Source organism: Strigops habroptila, chromosome Z (assembly GCF_004027225.2).
Source record: "Strigops habroptila isolate Jane chromosome Z, bStrHab1.2.pri, whole genome shotgun sequence".
In the NCBI taxonomy this organism is placed as follows: Eukaryota; Metazoa; Chordata; class Aves; order Psittaciformes; family Psittacidae; genus Strigops; species Strigops habroptila.
The window spans coordinates 10866771-10889058 of record NC_044302.2 but is presented as its reverse complement, the minus strand read 5'-3'; the positions used below and the strand labels follow the sequence as shown (position 1 = coordinate 10889058).

Sequence of the window (22288 nt, the reverse complement as noted above, 5' to 3'; positions counted from 1 at the left end):
TTCAAAACTTTGGTATCCTCAAATAAATGAGATGGGTGAAAAAGATACGCATATTTTAGATTGAGTGAAGCTCCTCTAAGCTGAATCTGAAAATCATAACTAACTGGAAATGGCAGAAAAAAGGCAATTGTGCTCTCTAGAGAAAAGGGCAACAGATAGGTGGAGCAGCAGAAAGAACCCTATTAAAATGAGTGCATTGGAAAGTATAAGATCAACTGCTATAATGTTTTCTGTGTTGCAAACCTGATATTGCAGCTTGAACCATTCCCATTACAGCAAAACATTATTGAAAGGACCTAAATAGCTTGCCTAGCAGAGCAGCATATAGTAATATCACTGTAATAAAGCTTCCAACAGCATTTCTATGATAAACGTATCTTAAGGGTCCTATAATCCAGCTTTCAAATCTTTATTTGGTGCTTGCAATATTCCATACTGTGGTCTAACATTTGTCCAAAGATTATAATGTGAAGCTGTGCTCTTATAGTGGTGGAGCCTAGTTCAGATCAGAGGTGCTTAGAGCAATGTGTATGTTCCAGAGTCCTACGGACAATGTTGACTCTTTGCAGACTGTCCTGCCTGTAGGGAAATGGGTAGCTGAACATGTGAAATCACAGCATTTGTGTTCAGCAAGAGCCTCATGCCTGCGTGCTTAAGTAGTTGTGCAGTACTTAGAAGAGGACAGGAAAATCACAGTGTATTGACAGTCACAGTCTGATTCCTGTTTCGTCTCCTCTGCTTAGGGAGGAATGTAATCAGCGCCGGTCCCTTTCTCTCGCCATGCAGTATTGGAAAGTCTCTCAGGATTAAGAATCTCTAACAGCCACTGCACGTGTGTTAGCACATGTGGGTGGGCAGAAGTTTGGATATGCATTCAAAATACCTCATGTGATAAGGGAGCTAGAGAAGATTGCTAGTTCACTGCAGTGAGGACAAGAAAGAGACTCGGTAAACTTCAGTTTCTGCACACTCTAGGTGCTTAACAATGATTCAGGCAGGCATCGTCTCTATGAATGTCCTGTCTTTTTTCTGAAAGCAAGTAAGCCTCAGGAAGACTTCAGCTTCTAAAGGCAGCACTTAACAATACTTTTCTACCCAGTGTGTGAATGCAAGGATGTTTTCCGGGGCCATTGAAGGTGCTTAGCATTGTGTGCTGTTTCTGAGAATCAGCGGATACACACTTCAGTTTTTCTTTAGGAAGTTGGTGCTGTCATCTTAGCTACCCACTTCAGTCTCTCCCATCTCCTTTGGGATTAATATAAGTATTTCAAAGTCCTAACTATAAATTAAAAAGGTATGACGTTCATTCAGGGTTTTTGCTAGTCGTAAGTCCAGAGACTTTAGTTTAAGTCTGTAGTGGTTCTGGACTAAAATTTGCTCATTACTGGGCTTCATATAATGAAGGTCTCTCCTTTCCTAGCAAAAAAGGAAAAGTTTTGAGACATTGAACTTTCAATACTGACTGCTGTAAGCAAGTCTCTGAGATGACTACCCTGTAACAGTGTTGTGTTACTGTGCATTAGGGACATGTTAAAGTGATTCTTTGTTGTAGCTTATGCAGCCACAGCTCCTGCTGCTTCAGCGATGACTAGAAGTAAGTCCTGTTTATAGTGATGCAATTCTAGGCACCTTTGACAAGCATCAAAATAAAATGCACTGCATAAACATACACAGTGTAGAACCTTGGTTGTGCGTGTTACTTTTTGTTCTCTACTTAATTGGAGTCCGGTTTAACCCCATATCATAGAATCATAAAATCCTTTCTGTTGAAAGGTACCTTAAAGCTCATCTAGTTCCAACCCCGTGCCATGGGCAGGGACACCTTCCACTAGACCAGGTTGCTCCAAGCCCTGTCCAACCTGGCCTGGAAGTGTGTCAGCTCTGAAGTTTAAATTCTACGTGCGAATGCTTCCAAGACTGATCCCTTGAATGTTAGCCCAAACAGCTGCTCTCAGGGAAAGGAAGGCTTGTCCAACTGTTCAGCTGCTCTTTGAGGTCTTCAGAACTGTCCTGGGATAAGCTTTCCATGATCAAAGGAAATATTAACTATTAACTAGAGGTGAGTGTATTTCATGAGTCCTTTCCTGTGCTGTAAAGGATTTGGTCTAGATGGCTTCTGAACCTGGTGACTAAAATTGCTACAGGTGGGTAGAAATTAAAAAAGTTAATTTTAGAGCTATGCAGGAGAAACAACTGAGTGTTGATTATTTGTGGTGGTCTAAAATAGGATTATTTGGGCAGCTGCAATAGAATTCTAATGTAAGTAGTATGAATGGCTAAAATAAACATGTTTCTTAGAGGCTGGAAAGGTGCTGAAACTTGAGTCCCTTGGCTAACTGTGGGTCTTTTTCCATCTCATGTGGAGCCACAGGAGGTATGTTGGTCATACATTTAGCATCTCTTAAAAGTAAAATCTGTGCTTGATTTCTCACCAGTGTTTTCTGCATGCAACAAATACTCTTTGTGCCTATGGCATGGAATTTAAATGCCTAACACAAGTAATTTCAACTTGCAGATATGTACCTGAGTACCTTGCTCTAACTCTCCCTCATTAACTGAGCTACCTATCACTCTTGCTCACAGTGACTTATGAAATGCACGTTCTGCTCATACAATGCTACAGGTTCTCTCTTAATTGCAATGGTAGTAATACTATGTACATCATGCGGAGCTGCAAGTATGTGGAGGGATGTGTGTTTTAATTAAAAGTCTATGTAGATTTTTTGCAAAAATCTCTTGTGCCATGAAGTGTGCATAAAATAATGAATAGTACTAAAGCTTTCATCCTTAAAATGTGTAAGCATTAGAGAATGTTACTTATTCAGAACGCTTTTATGTATATTAAGTAACCCTTGCAATGATGTGGGGAAGCGTGTATGTATGGTTGCTGTGGCGCATGAAGGGGAAGACAGTGGCCAGATAACCTTTCAGAAGGGAGTCCCATTTTGAACACTTAGTGTGTAAAAGCAAATACCTGGGCGTACGTGATGTACCTCAGATGAAAAGGGAGCTCTGTGTCACAGCTAGGATACAAGCCCAGAGTTCTGAGTTCTGCTCTTGCAGGTAGGTTTTTTTAATGCATATTGTTTCTAAGTCTCAGATTTCCTCCTGAAATATATCTCCATAGAACACAGGCAACTTTGCATAGGTCTGGTGACCATTTGATGTTCTGCCAGCTACCTTTCTCTTAGAGGGCCGAATGGTGCTTCCAGTTCACTCAGAAGTGATGTACTAGACAACAGATTAATTATGCACAGCTATGACCACAGAATGCCTTGTCAGCTTGCCAAGTACTTGCACCAACATCCAGGACAATCCAGGTGTTGTGACAAAATCCAAGAAGCCCAGTTCTGATTAGGGTTGATGCTTAATCATCCATTTATAGGAAGGAATTAACTGTGGAGATTGTTTTCCTAGAATTGAAGAGAGTCACTTAATTTTTCTAGGTAACTCAGAGCTCTTTTAGTAAAGGCAGACAAGAATGCTGGTTGTATTCTAACAGTTTTAAATGGCTCTCCAGTAAGGATATAATGCTTTTCACTTACTCAAAGCAATCGCCCTGCCTGGCTTTATGAGAAGTTTTGCCAGATCCATGCAGGTACTGAGAGACAGATCTGAGCCTGTTCAAGATGTGATTGCTCAGTCAGGTGACAAGTGGTCACTGCCAAATCAGCAGAATGAGATAATGATTTTTGTGCCAGCATGACATATAGCTCTGCTGCCTGGTACTCCTGACTGCCCTGTGTTTAGTCCTCTGCTAGCTTTCTAGGTGTATTCCTTGAAGCCAGCTCTTTTGCATGGTTGACTTCCTTGGTGGATCCCTGCTAGTCTTACCTTGTGCTTCTGCTGTTGGTTGCTGTTGAGTACTAGAAGGCAGTATGACTGGGCATGGCCATCGTGTATTTCTGACCCTAGTGCAGTCTACATTGGTCCCACAGTTGTGGTTTTGCTGCTTTGGGTCCTTACCTGGCTGCAATTGCAGAGCTTATGTCATTCTCAAGCTGTTAGGAGGGCAGTGCACTGCCTGTGTCTGTTTGTTACCCACGTGTGCAATGGCAAAATACTCCAGGTTTGGCAAACCATCGTGTACCCAAAGCTAGAGTGGTTAGCAATGACATTTGGGAAGTTTCAGTATCCATGTAGATGGCTCTTACCCAACTGAGTGATACAGAGGAGAGCTTTGTACTCTCCCCAGCTATGTTACGTACTCGTATAACCTCTGTGCAAACTATAATGTTGAAATACTGTTCAAACAGTAATTCCTCAAGCAGGAAGCCACCTACTCGACTGTACTCCCCGGCACGGTACAACTTCACAGCCATTCGTGCTGGTGGTCTGGGAAGGGCACAGAACTTCCCGTTTCTGCCTGCTGGGGAGGCCGAGGCTGCCTGCAAATGCTGCAGGACCCTCTGACCTGGGGTGGGGATCCCGGTTGTCACTTCTGCTTGCCAATCTGCCAGGACTGCAGCTTTAGGAGGAAACCTCGGCTGTTGTCAGCTGCACATGTTGGTGAAATGGGCCCTGGTTCTCTGAAGGAGGAGGCCTGGCGGATGGGACCTGTGGTCAGCGTGGGGCTTGCTCGCAGCACCCTGGTTGCTGTCTGTGTCATATAGCATGTCTGTGGGAGTGAAGAGGAGCAGGTGGCAGCAGGATGGGACCCACATGTGTCAGGGGAGCAGATGTGGGAGCTGAGCATGCCAAGGTGGCTCAGCTGCAAATGAGGAATAAGGTACCCAAGTCCCTCAGGCTAGACCCACTTACAGAGACTCTGCTACAATCTGGTACTTGTATATAACATAACTTTTTGGATCAGAGGGAGAAATAACTTATTTTTTTTTTCCCCTGAGAGAAAAAAGGCTGAGAGAGCTGGGGCTGTGCAGCCTGGAGAAGAGAAGGCTCCTGGAGACCTTATTGCAGCCTTTCAGTTCTTAAAAGGGGCCTTTAAGAAAGATGCGGAGAGACTCTTTAGCAGGGCCTGTAGCGATAGGATGAGATGTGATGGTTTTAAACTAGAAGAGGGGAGATTCAGGCTGGACATGAGGAAGAATTATTTAGAATGAGGGTGGTAGAATCCTGGCACAGCCTGCGCAGGGAGGTGATGGATGCATCATCCCTGGACACATTCAAGGCCAGGCTCGTTGTGGTTCTGGGCAACCTGAGCTACTTGAAGATGTCCCTGCTCATTGCAGGGGGGTGGAAGTGGATGACTTTTGAAGGTGCCTTCTGACCAAACTATTCTGTGATTTTATGATTAATCTCTAATTGTGCAACAGGTGATTTCTGTGAATATTTTCAACTTTTAGATGGTCACTGTGAAAGTTCCTGGTACTTCCTTTTTTACTGGTTTGTTTGTATGGGTACTTGGGAAGCTTTGCTGTGTGGTTATAACATGAAAATAATAATGACTATTGGATAATGCATGCCTTCGTACACATGCCTTTCAAGGCAAACCCCAACAGTTTTACAAGAGTCACTAAAAATAAAAATGACTTGGTATTGTTTGAGAAAATCCTGGTTTGTAGTTGAAGGTTTGTTTGGAAGGAAAAATATTCTTAAGAAGTAGGGTTGGACAAAACCGTTTTCATTAAAACCAGATTTCAGTGTTGCCACCGAAAGTCAAGATAATTAAATTCCGTAATACCAATGTAGCATTAAGAAGCAGGCGTTATTTATTACGGCACCAGGTGCACAGGGGATAGCTCTGCCTAACATGCATGCTGATTCTTACAGGTTTCTTGCCTATAAGCATTTATCTCATACATATACATTGTAATTCCCAGAAGTCTTATACGTGTTATAATTTCTTCCCAGAACTAACTAACATAGGTTACCACCCTTTGGAGCATGCAGAGTGGTCGGGTACCTGGTGGTCGTATCTTTGTTGACCTTCAGCTGAACTTCTTTTGTTGTCTTCCTTTTATGGTCCTAGGTTGGCTTCTCTTCTGCCTTTGTGAGGAATGGTTCCCAGCTCAGTGAGCTGGAGAGGCACTTTGTGAACAATGGTTCCTAGTTCAGTGGGCTGAATAGGCAAAGAACGTTCTTTACCTTTTGTCTTGTTCCTTCTTGACATATATATGCTTTTGTTTAGTTAAAGTTCAACTTGGTGGTTCGCTTCAGCTAACAATCAGTAAAACGAGTCCTCTCCTGTCAATGTCTTCTGAGAAACTTAGCATTTGACTCCTAGCAAACAGGCAAGCATGCCCCAAGTAGCACGATCTGGGCTGATGTTTGAAAAAAGGAGACATCTGGAGCTTGCATCCTTTCCCCACAGCTATTTCCATGCTCTTCATGCCCTTCAAAACTCCCGCCTGAACATCATCACTACTTTTTCCTGTATAAATTGACGCTTTGTAGCCCTCCTGACTTGTGGAAATTTCGTGAAGTTGGCATTAAAGCATGAAACCGGCTGAATTAGCTTTCTGGAGCCACTGCTTTCACCGAACACGAGTAAGATGTTTGTGTGAGCGAACCCAACAGCCAGGGGAAGCGGGAGCGCTGGGCTCGGGTGCCCCCCGGCGGCCGCTCCCGCCGCAGCGCCTCTGCCTGTGCCTCTGCCTCTGCCTCTGCCTCAGCGCAGTGTATGAGTTGGCACCCTGCCGGCAGCAGGAACTCACGATAAATTCTCTCGTGATTTCCGCTGTTGTACTAGAGTGTGTGTTGTACATCTACGCTGTGGGACATGCAGCTGCAATAAAATCTGGCGCTTCAGCTTTTTGTCATTTTTTTAAGCTCTTCAGATTTGCTCTTAAGATGGGGAGAGGGAAGCATGGACATTTGTTCAGAAAAGACATTTTAAAATTATGGCATTTGAACTCACATTTTAGTATGTTTTCTCTGTACTGCCCCACTTGCATAAAAGCAGTTTGCAGGAGCCAGACCTTGTCCCAGGAAATATCAGCAGTGCAGGAGGTTTTCTGCGGGTCAGAGCAACAGGCGGCTACAAGATGCCTCCTTCTGAACCTTTCCAGTTGAGAATGTGCTGGATTATAAAGGGCGCTGCAGGTCAGGCCTTGCGCTCCAGTGAGGCTGCCAGAAGAGCTCCTTGGACCATTTGCAGTCCAGCTGTTATCGACTCTCTGAAAAACCTTATTTTGGCTTATTTTTGAAATGTGTTTGCCTGGTGAACTCTTGCTTTGTTCTGCTTGTTTTGGTAACTTCATTCAGAGCACTAGCTTTCAAGTAGAAGTCCCTTTTAAATGAGGAATGAAAGAACTGCAGAGATTTATAATTATGTGTCATTGATGAAATGGTTAACTAGGATGAATTTAGAGAGTCTTGTGGGAAAGCAGGTGGGACAGTCCCTCACTAGGGGTAAGTGGAAGGAAACGCTGGTTTTCCCTTTGCTTTCAGGTCAGGCAGGAACAAAGTCAGGAAGCTGAGAGAGGTCAGCAAAGATCCGTGGGTTTTTATTGCTCATAAAAGAGTTTTGCTGGTGGTGTTTCCCTTTTTCTGATGCAGACTAAAAGGGTGTCTTTGCTGTTTTGTTTTCTGTCATGCTTTTTCTAGGCTAAATCATCCACTTTGATCTGATCAGTCTCTTACTCAGTTCCTGGTGAGACTTGATGACTTGTGCTACAGTAAAATTGTGATAGCTTCATAAATGGGAGAGATATCACCTTGGTGATTTCTTTCATTCCAGGAAGCATGTGAATGTAAACCCGCAAGAGTTTTATTTCTTCTCCCTCAAACTTGAAACATTTATTAAAAGGTAGGAAGGGAAAATAGGCCAGGAAAGATGGTGATTATTCTTTTTTTCTGTTCTAGCCCCACCTGAAATATAATGGAAAGAATTATCACTATTATAGCCAAATAGAATAATGTATCTGCCTACTACTTTACGTAGTTTAAACCATTTTAAACTAATTTACTACCACCATGAGCATTTCCCCTGCTTGTGACATACGCATAGGAGTGAAAACGTAAAATAAATATGTGTAGGTGGATATGTATTCTGAACTCCAAGCTCCAAGAAAGCAGTGCAGCTTTACATGACTTGCTCACTCCCGTTAGCCCTGGCTATGCTTGAGCAGGTCTGGTGGCCGGGTTGGCTGGTCCCTTCTGGTGCTATTCAAAACCCTTGTTGCTAGAAGGAGAAAAGGGAAGGACCCACTAACTGAAGAACAAGAACTCAGAACAGATTATAAGTTTTTCCTCTTATATCTAATCCTTCTGTTTTCACTGGATTTGCTGTTATGTTGTTCCAGACCGTGTATCAGTAGTGCTAGACTGTAATCAGATAATTCTTTCTTTCTCTGAACAGTGGAAACTGGTTCTGATAACGGGACCTTGGCTCACTTGACCTGTCTTCTGGGACATACATCAGTGGGCCAGGTGGTAATATTCAAACAGCTTCTCATTGCTGCTTTGATACGTATCAAGCATTCTGCTCACAAGTCATTATTTCATAAACATTTCTAACAGGGTGGGAGGAAAAAGCCTTTATTAAATGGCGTGAACTTCTGCCTCTGAATGTAATAAAATAATAATTTATGATATGTTTTTAGGGATAAGAGATTAAAATGCATATTAATTAAATGAATAATGAAAACCTTTATGAGACTTTGTGCTACAAGTTGTGAGTAGCTGTTTAATCAAATTCTTTCTATGGAAAAATGCATTTCATTCTAACATAATTAGCACATCTATTGTGTTTTTAATACAACTTGTGCTAAAGAGTGTTTGATCTGCAGTTTGCTTATGACAATTAGCAGTCAAGGAATTGAACTTTTTTTCTTTTTTCCAGGCTTTGTAAATTATATGGGTCATATCTGGGGAAAATGGATGTGATTTTTTTAAAGTGTTAGAGTAGTCTTGGGAATATACTGGTGTAGTTATTACTAGCAGTGGAAAGATATGGTAAGAAACTGTAGTATCTAAAGCTGCAAATTTAGGGGTTGTTTTTTCCTGCCACAGGTGTGTACTGTTGTTTCGTGTCCTGTCTAAATCCTGGACTGTGAGAAAGCTGAAGCTTTTTGTGTACTATAGAGTGATCCTACTTGTATATGTCTGTAGCAGCAGATGAGAGAAGATGATAGCAGGCCAGAGGCTGAGGTGTCATCCTCTTTTTCCCATTGAGGTAGATGGACCACTCAGGTGGTGGGCATATGTGTAGTTTCCCTACAGGTGGGTGCATGTACTGACCCAGTGTGTTAGTACCTCTGCTCTGCAGCTTGTCCTTTACCATTTGAGGAGTACTTTTCCAGTTGGAAAAAAGGGTGGGATCTCACTAAACATGGTGGTTCAAAATCAACCTGATGCCTTGCTGCTACATACCAAACACCTGCTTAGAAACTGAATGTGTTGTGCAGCACTGGCAGACACGAGTCCTCCAAAGTAAGAGGGTTCAACTTCACCAGCTGCTGAAACCAGGCTGCGCTGTTGGGCTGTTCTCCTCCTTGCCCTGGGAGCTTTACAGACAGATATCCTAAGAGTGGAGAATACTTCTACAGCAAGTCCTTTGATGACTGGATGTCTAGTCTGAGTTCACTTAGAGCATAGATACCAGTGGGTTCACTGTGGTACAAAGCCTGGTGTTATATTTGGTGTGAAACTCATTAATGCAGACAAAATCCAAACTTGAGATTGGCTTTTATGTAGTAAAAAAAAAAAAAAAAAAAAATACAGTACAGGAATATAAAAAGAAACTATCCAGTGCAAACATCTTTATACAAAGGAAATTGATACAGTGTTTTAAAAAAAGCTTTATAAAACAGGCTTAAAAATAGCAATTACAGGTAATACTATCTGGATGATGCATACCAAAGTACTTAATGCACTAAATAATTTCATAACTAACTTTATCTGTTGATAGCCAATACCTTAGTTACTGATGAAAACCTTAATTTGTGTAAGTATTATTAGTTAGCACTCTTTATAATAAATTACCATGTGGAACCTCAGTAGCATACACTGTTGGCTGAATTAAGCAAAACAGAAGAGAATGAACACATTAAAAATAAAACCAAGGCTGCCACCCTCAAATATACTTCTTTTATGAAGGATGTGATCCAAAGCTGATTTGTCTGATGGACAGAATTCTAGTTAGTTTTTCTTTAATTCATATTTGAAAATTTGAGTGATTACATTATTGATGATAGTAGGCATTAGTGTCCAGCTGAGTACTGTATTGGACAGCTTCTTAGAGTAGTGAGGACTGATGTGAAGCCATATTATCGTGCACTGTGATTTCCTGCCAAGAAAGCATCTTGCAGGAACGGAGTGGAAATTAAAGGTGACACGAATAAGTGAAAAGCAAAACTGTGAGGTTCCACTATACTGGTTTAGGGAAAAAAAAAAAAAGATTAGTGTTATTTGGTTAGCTACCAAATTTAAATAATCAAATCAACTAAACGAATACATATAGCTCCAGCACACATTCTGCAAAATTGAGAGTCTGTGTGGTAGGGCTCTGCTCTGTTGAAGGCAACAGGAATCTGCATTGCTGGAAGCCAGAGATAGGCCATTGTCCTAAGAGACCCGCTTTGTACAAACTGTGTTTGACTGGGTAACTTCCTGCATGGGAAGTTTTATTCTGTTCGTTCTGTGGCTCTTCATCAGGTGAGAAACTAAACACACACTTACCAGGGACATAGTAGCTGCAGCTCCAAAACCTTACATGCATTTGTGGTTCTTATGCAGACAAATGTGTGTGTGTAGCATTCTGGTTTGGAAGTCTACAATATATTCCTAGGTGGAAAATCCCCATTTTACAGTACCTGCTTAGAAAAAACCCCAAACAGTTTCACAGTAATGAGGCCCTTCATTTGTTTGTCCCTGAAAAAATACAATTGCTTTAATAATGTTGAATAAAAACTTATTCAACCTGTTTAGAGATCTAGAGAGACCTATGTTTCCATCTAGGGAGATTTACAGTATTGGACTCTGAGCATTCCCCTGATCTCCACATTTCCTGCCCTGCAGGGTATGTTTCATTGAGTAACACTGAGATCCTATTTACAGTAAGAAAAAACAATTTTGCTGCTAGCTAGAGCAAATTCTAGCATGCCAGAAAGGTGCCTGAAATCATCATCAGGCTGTTTAAAAATGACAGATGAAACCAGATTGTGCATCTAAAAACCCTGTCTAATTTAGAAACTCATGTATGTAGTAGAAGACTACAAAAGCAAGAATAATTAATATATTGGAAAGAATGAAAATCATGCCTCTCTTTGAAAGTGATGGAATAATTTCTAATATTAAGTGATGGGCCATATGTTCCTCCTCTCCTCTGCTGGGTAAGCATAAGCATGAAACATCAATAAAGATGTTACAGGAGGCTCAGGCAAACCAGCCGGATGGAGGTGCAGGAGGACATTCAAAACGTTCCTTCCCAATGCCACTGGACCTCTCTGTCACAGCGGATGGTGACCTTGAATGTTGGTTGATGAAAACTGTACAGGAGGAGAGGAATGAAGGAGAAACTGGGGATAAAACCATCTTTTAAGGAGTGGTCTCTCTGGTTAGGGAGAGGAGTTGTGTCCTAGAAGACTCGAGCAGGTCCTCGAGCAGCAATTTTTGGGAAAGAACTGCATGTTAGCAAGGATGGCAGTGCTGGGGGAAGTCAATATACATGATCTGTGTGTTTCTTTTTAACCCTAGAGCTGTCAGTTTTTGTTTCTTCATGTCTTTTGAAATTCTAGTACAGCTTGGATGAACAGCTGTGAGTTCTTCTTTGTCCATTGGCAGCCTCTTGATGTCTATCTGCAGTGGGAGGGAGAAAATTCATGGCTAATTTGAACTTAATACACAAAATCTTCATTTGGTTCTGATCCATAGAGCTCAGCTAACATTTTAAACCTGGGTCCCCAGTCATTTAGAAAGTCGTAATCAATATCTGAGTCTGAGGAGCTGGATTCCAAAGAACTGAGAGATTCTGCAATGGACTCAGCACCTTCGTAGCCATAAATGTGAAGGGTGTCGTATGGCAGCAAATCCCTGTCGTTGTCAGCTTCGTCCTTCTTAACCTCAATCATCATTTCCATTTCTCCGGCACCAGAAGTTACATTTCCAGGAGGCTTTTGGACTTGTGCATATGGAGAGGGAACTGCTTCTGGCTTTGCACCATTCTTGCGGACAGAGTTGAGTACAGACACATCATAGCTGGTGGTATCCATTTCACCGCCACCTTCTTCATCATAAGTGACGAGCTGCTCGTGAATCTCTGCCACATTCCTCCCAAGACCACTCAAATCCTTCTTGTGTCTCTTTCTTAGAAGAATTAGCAACGCGATTACTGCAAAGAAAACTTAGATGAGCATGTGTAAATAGGGAAGTAAGGAAATCAATTACATTTAAGATTCGTAATACAGTCTGAAGTGTTGGGTTTTTTTCCAGTATGATTTTGTTTTAATACATAATATTAAAAAAATAGCTTAAAATACTGTTTAATTGTAGGACTTGTATCATCTCAAAGCAGTTCAGTCTGTACAGGAACTGTACAAATGACTCTTGAGCTGGAATTACAAGTACAGATGCATAGTGTCACGAATTCATTGAATCAGCTACTGCCTCGAACTGGTAATCTTTCAGTGCCAGGTGTCAAATGCTACTTATGTGGTAATTACAGAGGAGGCCTCTTCTCAAGCAAGAAAAAATGTTGCTCCTTCTCTGACAGGTTCCAAATACAGCAAATAGGTACTGATCAGCTGATTTATTACAGATTAATTTATATATATATATGTGCTCACTGTACCATTTAAAGGGTTTCCACACTAGTTTAGCCTTTGGAAACAGGAATCCTGTTGTTATTGCCCCAGCACAAATTTCCTGTTTTATAGCTGCATGCGAGCATGGTGACAATAAATCAAGTATACTATGCATATGTGCAACAACCTTTCCAGTACTCAGCCTTTCCAATAGAATGAGCAGCTTTGTAACTGAAACTAATCTAACAGGCCAAGAGCAAGTGAGATGAATCAAATAGTTACAGTATTTCTGCCTTCATGACCATTTCATAGCCATGAAGCTTTTGTAGATCTCAGCTAAGAAAGAACAAAACAATCCCCACATTTTAAGTCAGAGAACACTACAAAAGCCAAATACTTACCAATGATTGTGAAGATACAGATAAAAATTGCCACCAGTGCTTGTATACTAACTCCAACTTGTTTAGCTCTTTCCTCACAAAATGTGAAGTTGCCTTTTTCATTACACTTGCAGACACTGATCACGAGTGTATTTGTGCTGCTCATCTCAGGATCACCGTTGTCTGAGATGATGATAGGCAGGTAGTGGATTTTGGCAAGCTCCCGATTAAACTGTCCATATTTGACAGTGATATTAGCTGTGTTATCTGGAAGAAGGAAGGACATTTAATTAAGTGATAATCTCCACCAGATTTTCCTTATAGATTATCAGTCAGTTGGTGCATCTTCCCCTTAGACAGAGACAGCCTTTGGGGAACCCAGTAAAACTTGGGTGGCAACAAGCAGCAGGATTTTCTTCCCAATAAGTTAAGCCTTTAAAAATAAATAGTTACTTAGCTCAGCTAGACCAGCCATAGGTCGTTACTACAGCTTTTCTTTCCTGTGTCCTAGTGTCTCACTTTGACTAGCTGAGAAAATACTTTGCAGGGATACGCTACCGTAGTTCTCAACCAAGGAGAAGTTGCTATCTTCTGTGGCCAGGGAGTATTTGAAGAACCCTCTAGGTGGTATTTCATCCTTGTCAGTAGCTGAAATCCTGATGACTACCTGCAAAGATGGAAGAGAGAATAATTTTCAGTATACATTGTTCCCAGTGATTTAAGTTAGAGCTGGGCTATGTATCCTGTATAATCCTTCAGTAAAGGGCAGCACAAAGGTATCTATCTTGTGATGGTACCCTTCAAACTTTTTTAAGGCAAGTAATTTCCTTGTAGGTCTTCAAAAAGAGCAGTCTCACCCCTTCTTTCACAGGTGGGAAACAAATTAAAGCATAAAAATGTCTTACGCTCTAAGACATACGGTGTCTTAGAGCAACCCAACATGGATGTCTTCTAGTGTTCAAGTACAACTCCTTCATAGAATGTCATAGAGGCTGTCACTCTGCAATGTCATGTTTGTTTTTTAAAACCTCTGGGGTAGATTAGTTGTATAAAATATAAAAAAATTGTATTATTATGTCCCAAAGAGATTTAAAAAAAGATTAAAGGTGAAATACTACCTCATGTGCTCTAACGCACTGCATCAGAAAGTCCAGCCTGTGACAAAGTCTCTTAATTAAACAAACCTCAAATAGAATAGAATCATAGAATAGTTACGGTTGGAAAGAACCTTAAGATCATCTAGTTCCAACCCCCTGCCATGGGCAGGGATGCCTCACCCTAGACCATATTGCCCAAGGCTCTGTCCAACCTAGCCTTGAACACTGCCAGGGATGGAGCATTTACCACTTTTTGGGCAACCCATGCCAGTGCCTCACCACCCTCACAGTAAAAAACTTCCTCCTTATATCTAACCTGAACTTCCCCTGTTTAAGTTTGAACCCAAAATGTATGAGCTAAATACTTGTGTCTGAGGCCAAACATCTGAACCCACAAATAGTAACAGTCTGTGCCTGCAGGTACTTGCACTTTGATGAATACTACGAATATGATCTATTCAGCAATGTTCCTTTTAGTATTTTGAAATGTTTTCATTCTCTGACTCACGTATGAGCATTTGTGTGATAAAACTGAATTGCTACTTTTTGATTTGCAAGGCTTGGCTGTGCTTCGTAGTTCAGTTGCTGATGCACGTACATACTTAAGTGCCTGGAGGGAGAGGAACTGTGCAGCCCATGTCTGTAAGCAGACAAAAGTCAGTATTCCAACAGTGTAAAGTCCTGAAGAGACATTTCTGGCCATCGATGTTTTGGAAATCAGTGAAATGATCAGGTGCTTGGGTATGAAAACTGAGACTAGCTTTTATTAAAAGATGTCGTTTGCTTGAGCTTGCAAATAGGTTATTCAGGTTTAAGAGAAAAACTCTCCCTCCTGTCTCACCTTTCCTGGTGCAGCATTTTCACACACTCTGGGTTCCTCAGGATAAACAAGTTCTGGAGCATTATCATTTTCATCAGTAACTATCACGTGAACTTGGGCATGTGATTCTCTGTCAGAAAGACGGCCTGAAATGACAACAACAGTAGTACAGGTCTCTGAGATGTCTGGAATCTCAGTGCTGTCTAGGTCTCCCTCCTCCTTTCCGCTGTTTGTGTCCACCTCTTTGCCTCATGCATGACAAATATGGATTGTTTCTAGCTCTATCATTCACTTGAACTTTTCCTTTGACAGATTAAGATATTTTCCTAAAAAATCTCCTATCAGACTAAATTGTCAAACATCTGTGAGGAAGAAAATGACAATTTCTTGTGACTTTCTGATTCTTCACAGTGTGTGGCTATGGGATCCAGCATCGTTCTCTGACACTAATGCAATGGGCACAGAACAGGCTGTGTCTATATTATTAAATACCTTTCACCCTCTAGAAAAGGCTGGTCTCCCCTAAATGCAATGCATTCCTGGCCCCTGGCCTGACCAGCTTCCTGAACCCGAGGAAGCTACATGGGGATACCTGTGCAGAGATGCTCCTGGGCATTTGTAGGTACTCATCTGATTTGGCAGATTATTGTACAAACCCTGCAAGCATCCCTTTCATTTGCAGCTTAGTGGAAACAGGCTGTCAGGTTGCGGCTCTCCTTTTTTGATAAGTTGCAGTCCTGCTGTAAAGCTGTACACTGATTTCTGCCCAATAGAGAAGTGGGTAGCACTTACCATCTTCAAGGATTTCTTGAGCTGCAACAGTGATGTTGTATGAGGAACTGAATTCTCTGTCCAGGGGCTTGGGAAGTTGAATAATTCCAGTATCAGATACCCTGATATAGTCCCCATTAGGACTAGCTCTTCGTCGGATAAATCTGTTTTTTGTGTAAAAAGGGATAATGTCAATGTAAGGGTGATAATACTGTGTTTCACTTAAGCTATTCGTCATGGAAGGTCAGAGAATTCTTGTGTGACAAATTATGTTAATATCTTGACCAGGCAGTTTGAGAATATTTCCCTAGAATTACACAAGCTATGAGAGCAAAACACATCTGTTGGAAAAGCTTCCCGATTATTGTCTTTTGCTGTTTCAGAAGTCTGTTTTCTTTTCAGAGCATGCGCTTGAGAGAGTTACAAGACAAAATGTAACCATAAATTATAACCATGTAAAGATATCCAGGATTATGCATTTTACCATAAGTGGTTTTTTTTGGGCAAATGTTTTATCAGTAAGTTTGTGTGGTAATTATGTGGGTGAATGTAATTTATGTTTGTGTTTGTTGGTTACCATGTATATCCATGGGTGCAGTGCTGGAATAATCAAATTGGCATGCAAGTTCTGAAAAATAGGGCCAATGTCTCAGTTCTGTGTCAAATTCTTGGAATCATTAATTAATCATTAATTAATTCTCCACTTTAAAATAGAATTGCTAAAGCTTGGGGTCATGTTACCTGATTTTCCGTTTAGCTGCGTCGGGGTCGTGTGCCCACACTGAACCAAGTGTTCTTACTTCTGCATCATTTTCCCTTACTTTAAATTCATATGGCAGTTTAGTGAAGACAGGAGGCTCATCAACATCAGTGACTTCAATGGTGACTGTTGAAATGCTCCTAGAACCGCCGGCTTTAAAATAGCGAAGATCAACTGTGGGATCAGTTGCTTCAATGTCAAACCTGTATTCTGCTACTTTTTCGAAGTCCAGGGGCTAGAAAAAAAACCCAACACAGATGTTTTGCCTTTGGAGATGTCGAAATAAACTTTGCATTAGTAAATTTAAGCTGTGTGCCCTAATTCATGTTTAGAAATATTACCAAATTGCATCTTAGCTAGTCTCTTGGGAGTGCCAGAGTATTCCCAAACTGAACTTCTTTTTCATAGTGCAGCTTGAGCAACTTCTCATTTTGAAGAGATTCATTCAGTATTCTAAGTTCAACAAGTATTTCTTGGTTTAAATAATTTTCTTTTTATAATTCTGTATCTACCAAAACTTTAGGTTCTTTTTCTCAAAGGTTGGGGACCAGGTTCACCTCTTCTTGGCTGCTATTCAAGGCAGACTTCATAGCTGCTCTGACTGATAACTGGGACATTTGGTGATAAATGACATCCACTTCCCTGGTTTTCCCGTTGACTGAGATTAGGAAGGGGATCACACAATAGAAGGAAGGCCAGGAGCTAGGGCAGTGAGAAATGCCCAAACCATCACCCATTTCAAAGTTTGGGTCCTTTTGCGCTATCGCCTGAGATTACAGAAGCATCGTGAAATACACAGGAATTAATTGTGGTGACTCTTGTTTTTCTGTTCAAGTAGACGTTGCCAATGGAAGTCTGCTGCAACTGTTTATTGAACAGTTGAAATCTTATCTCACATGGCTGCATATTTAAAATGTTCATGTCCAAAAACATGTTACAAAACAGCGGGGTGAACTTTGCCCACTGCTCGTTGAAAGATGAGCCAATTCCAAATTACCCAGTGTGTGTATGTGTGGGGTCTTCTGTCCCTCCTCCTCTGGGCAGATGTTGCCAGCAATGCATTCCTCAGGTCTTGGGCAGACCAGGAAAAGGGCTGCATTTGGGGAAGGAAAGGTGTTTGCACCCAGTGTGGCCACAGCTGTAGAGACCTCACTGCTGGTCTTGGAATACTTGGTACTTTTCTCCTTAAAGCTTTATCCTCTTAATGACATTTCTAGTCTTAACAGCGACATTTGGAAGTGAAAACCACATTCCCGTCAATCTGAGGATTACACCCTCCCACCCTCCTTTTTTTTTTTTTTTTTTTACTGTAAGTCACTGAAATCAATGAACTGTTGCTAGCCAATGCTCTGCATAATGCAGGAATGTCCATCCCTTGGTACAAATGAAGTGGGTCTGAGAAGTAAAAAACAAAGAACAAATCATAATAAAGGCTTTGGAGAGTCTGGGCTGTCTCAAACAGTTATAAGGAATTAGTGAGGAAGCTCTGAAATCACCCTGAGGAAGGTAAGGCAGCTGTGGCTTAGGCTGGAGCAAGTGCCGACCTGTAAAGAGCACATTTAGAAGTGGTTGGGTGGACTTGTTCACATTTTCTACTTTGGTTTCACTTGGGCTGCAGAAGGGAAAGATTCTTTGAGTTGATCAGTTGATTCAGCTCTTAAAATCACTGAGTCAGATCTGAAGAGTCAGTTAGATAGAACAGAGTATCTGAAGTTTGGGAGGAGCCTGAAGTGCATAACCTGAATATCTGACATAGTCCCCATTGCACTCTGCAGTAATTCTAGATTTTCCGGGGACTGGCAGTGGAAATCAAGAGGTCTCCTTCTCACAGAGCCTGCAGAACAGGGTTTTCAGGATAAATGTATTTCATGCTGGCTTCCACGCATTTCCATTTTTTTCCTGCTAATAGTCCCAAACCGTATCAAACTCTTGTCACACATGGAAAAAAAAAAAAATAAAAAAAATCTTTGTTATAGGAAAAGTACCTTCTTTGGCCTAATGATTCCTTCATTTGTGAATGGATTTGCTACGATTTCAAAGGTGTCCCTGTAGTCTCCTCTGACAAAACTGTATTTCGTATTTCTGTGTTGTGGTTCATCAACATCTTCTACTTTGACTCTGCCAACTTCTCCTCCTATTGAAATGTTCTCAGGAACTTTAAAGTGAAATGATGCTGTTAAAAAGCACAACAAAAAAGACATAAAGTGTGTACATAGGAGTTAGAACTTAGTTAAAAATTGTTCTTAGTTTATAAACATACATAAAAATGTTTCCTTGGGAAATCAGCATAGTGTATCTCTGGAGAAAGCACTTTGATGTATTTTTTTAAAGAAAGTATAATTGATTCTCAAAGTTGTCAAAATTGTCATCTTGTACAAAGTGATGAAGTTAATACTAATTTTTATTCCCTCCTCTAGGTGCGCGTCACCCAGGAAATGTATAGCTAGGGCTGAAATACAGAAGACCTTCTGAACATGTAAGATTCTTTTGTCCACTCTTAAGAAAAGTGGAATTGTGGTGAATTAAACATAAATTTGTTATAGTTATGTCAACCCTTGGTTTCCAAATGATGCAGCACTTGGGTTATACTTACGGTGTTTGAATACAGGGAAGTTGTCATTAATGTCAGTTAAAGTGATAATGACTGTGGCTGTGCTGGAATCCCCAGAAGACCCTGGACCATCTTTTGCTTTAACAATAATTTCATATGTTGATTGAGTCTCTCTGTCTAAATCAGCCCTCGTTGTAGAAATCACACCTTTGAAAAAATAACATCGAATATGATTAGATTTTGCAGCATGTCCAATATGTCTTAATCCTGACAACAAATTTTTGCCTTATGCCACACGTTCAACTCTAAGTAGCATTTTTACAGTAGTAATTTTCCAAGGCTAGAAATGTTAGAAATCTTTCTACATGATGGAATATTTGGGGATTTTGCACAATACCTTCCTTTAAACTGATTTTTGCTGCTTAGAAGCAGTCTAACAGTGTCTAAACTTGGTCACTACAGCATCTAGAGAGATCATCTCAGCACCACTTTGTCCAAGTTACTTGCTCCACAGGATTAGTATGGTTACAAGTGATACTGGCAATATTTTTAAAACTGGATGAAATTTAAGAAGAAAGTGTAGGAAGGCAGAGGATTGAGTTACTGATCACTGAATACTGCCTCAGAATTTATGTATTCCCTTTTCCTGTTTGGTAAAAAAAATGATATCTATGCTGAACTGTGAAAACAGGAACTTCAATTAGCTCCTAGTCAATCTTTTCATCAGTTAGAAAAAAATAACATTTTATCTTCTCATTTAGGTCACAACACCCGATATCCCGACTTTACTAGTTCATTTCCAGAGGCAGGCAGTGGTATTGTATGAATGTGAATGAAAAATCTTTCTAAATTATGGTTAAAATTATATTTTTGAGTTATTATTCCCCTTGTCCAGAATCAAAAAGGCTTAAAACTGCACTTTATTCTAAGTGTAAGGTAAGGATAAAGCATGAGGACATTTATGTATCTGACCTACCAGAGTCATCAACTGTGAAGTATTCATCTCCTTTAATGACTTGGTAGGTAACTGTGGCATGACCTGTAACTGTTGGGTCATCAGCATCTACAGCTGTCACTTTGGTGACCGAGGTTCCTAGAAAAGGGTTTTCAAAGAGCATATTTAGTATAAATTCTGCTTTTTAGCCAGAGACATGAATGGAAATGAGTGATGGGAGAACATACCTACTGGTGACATTTCTGGCACAGATCCATTGAATACTTTTTGTACAAACACAGGGACATTGTCATTAATATCATAAACCTTGATAATGAATTTGGATGGGGTTTCCAGTGACTGGTTGGTTCTTCTGTCAATAATGAGAGCTGTCAGCTCATACTCTGCTTTCTTTTCTCTGTCTAGCCTCTCAAATGCATATACATCACCACTGGTTTCTTCCACTTTAAAAATGGTGTTGGCGTATTCACCTTCAATGATATACTTGGCGTTGTTGTGCCTTACACTTGACGTGATCTAGAAGGAAAGTATGATTCAAAGAGGTAAAAGTGGACTTTGGCATCCAGATGCAACACAGTTTCTATCAGAAGATACACATGATCATGACTTCTTCAGACTCACTTTGGAAACGGAATAGCCATTGAGACTGATGTCAGCTGGAGTTATTACTGAACAAACAGCACCAGAGCAGCTATAGCCATACAATAATAGAATCATAGAATGGTTTGGGGTGGAAAAGACCTTAAGATCATTCAGTTCTAGCCCCCTGCCACCGGCAGGGACACCTCTGTTTAGACCAGGTTGCTCAAGGCCCTGTCCAGCCTGGCCTTGAACACAGCCAGGGATGGGGCAGCCACAGCTTCACTGGGCAGCCTGTAGGGTTGTAAGATGAAACTTGCATCCAGACTGAAACTTGCTTGCTTATATATCAAGCAGCATTTTTTTTTTTTCCAGATCATATCTCATATTTCCTAAAGATATAAATTGTTCATGCAGCTAACACATACAAGTCATTAACCTCATGTCTGAAATAACGTGTGCCTCCACATTCAGCTTGAGCTACTCTTGTTGGCAAGTAACTTTTCGAATTTAGAAGAGATTTTTCTTAGATTTCACAGAATTACAGAAGCTAATCTATATTCAGAGCTATTGATATTATTCAGCATTATCTCTATTACTTAGCATTTAGCAGAACTCCTGCCGTAGCTGACAGCTTTCTTATGTTTAGTCACATGCAATTTTTTTCTAGTTAGTCTTTAGGCTCATGCTGTGGCTGTAGGATTAAATTTCCACCTGAAGGATTTTAAAATTTAAGATTATATGTAATGAAAGAGGGATGGGGTAAAAGGAACAAACATTAATCAGGTTAAAAGTGTAATTTAATCCAATGGTTTTGCACATTATTTAATCTACAGGTAATCTGATGATTCTTCCTTTTCTATGTATTTTCAGCCAGCTAAGGACACTGATGGAAGGTTTAAACCACAATTTTCCATGCAGTACATTAGCATTCTTTTTTTAGCAAGCTATTCATCAATAATTGCTGGGTTTGACCAAGAATTTCTAGTCTTTTGTTACTGATGTTCTCATCATTTGCAGCTGCTTCGTATTCAGGATTTCATGTATCCTGCAGTTGTCATTTACTGTTGAACATTCTTTCGTTTGTGTTTTCTATTTTGAAGTGCATCATTAAAATTTCTTCCCTCGTTCCACATACTTACTCATGTTTGTGGCTGCTGGGGCTGCTGAAGAACAATTTAAACTCTGGAGATGTAACATAAGAAAACCTCACCCTTGTCTCAAAGATGGTATAGAATCATAGAATCATAGAATAGTTAGGTTTGGAAAGCACCTTAAGATCATCTAGTTCCAACCCCCCTGGCCATGGGCAGGGACGCCTCACACTAGACCTCACACAGTTGCCCAAGGCTCTGTCCAGCCTGGCCTTGAACACTGCCAGGGATGGACCATTTACCACTTCTTTGGGCAAGCTGTGCCAGTGCCTCACCACCCTCACAGTAAAGAACTTCTTCCTTATATCAAACCTGAACTTTCCCTCTTTAAGTTTAAACCCATCACCCCTTGTCCTATCATTACAGTCCCCGATGAACAGTCCTTCTCCAGCATCCTTGTAGGCCCTCTTCAGATACTGGAAGGCTGCTCTGAGGTCTCTACGCAGCTTCTCTTCTCCGGGCTGAACAGCCCCAACTTTCTCAGCCTATTTTCATACGGGAGGTGCTCCAGCCTCTGATCATCCCCGTGGCCTCCTCTGGAGTTGCTCCAACAGATCCATGTCCTTCTTATGTTGCG

The 22288-nt window shown here is 40.9% G+C and overlaps 1 protein-coding gene across 2 annotated transcripts in view; it reads right to left on the bottom strand.

The window, feature by feature from the left end:
- Positions 1-9645: 9645 nt before the first annotated feature.
- The window catches only part of CDH5 (cadherin 5), a 31260-nt gene continuing 18617 nt past the window's right edge, over positions 9646-22288 (bottom strand). For both annotated transcript variants that reach the window (XM_030471390.1, XM_030471391.1), the window contains exons 3-12: positions 20206-20494; positions 20000-20116; positions 19066-19230; positions 18458-18645; positions 16454-16707; positions 15734-15876; positions 14963-15087; positions 13583-13691; positions 13046-13291; positions 9646-12232 (exon numbers count right to left, since the gene is read on the bottom strand). In XM_030471390.1, coding sequence (XP_030327250.1) covers positions 11739-12232; positions 13046-13291; positions 13583-13691; positions 14963-15087; positions 15734-15876; positions 16454-16707; positions 18458-18645; positions 19066-19230; positions 20000-20116; positions 20206-20494 — 2130 coding nt within the window. In that variant the 3' untranslated portion in view covers positions 9646-11738. The remainder of the gene's footprint in view (positions 12233-13045; positions 13292-13582; positions 13692-14962; positions 15088-15733; positions 15877-16453; positions 16708-18457; positions 18646-19065; positions 19231-19999; positions 20117-20205; positions 20495-22288) is intronic.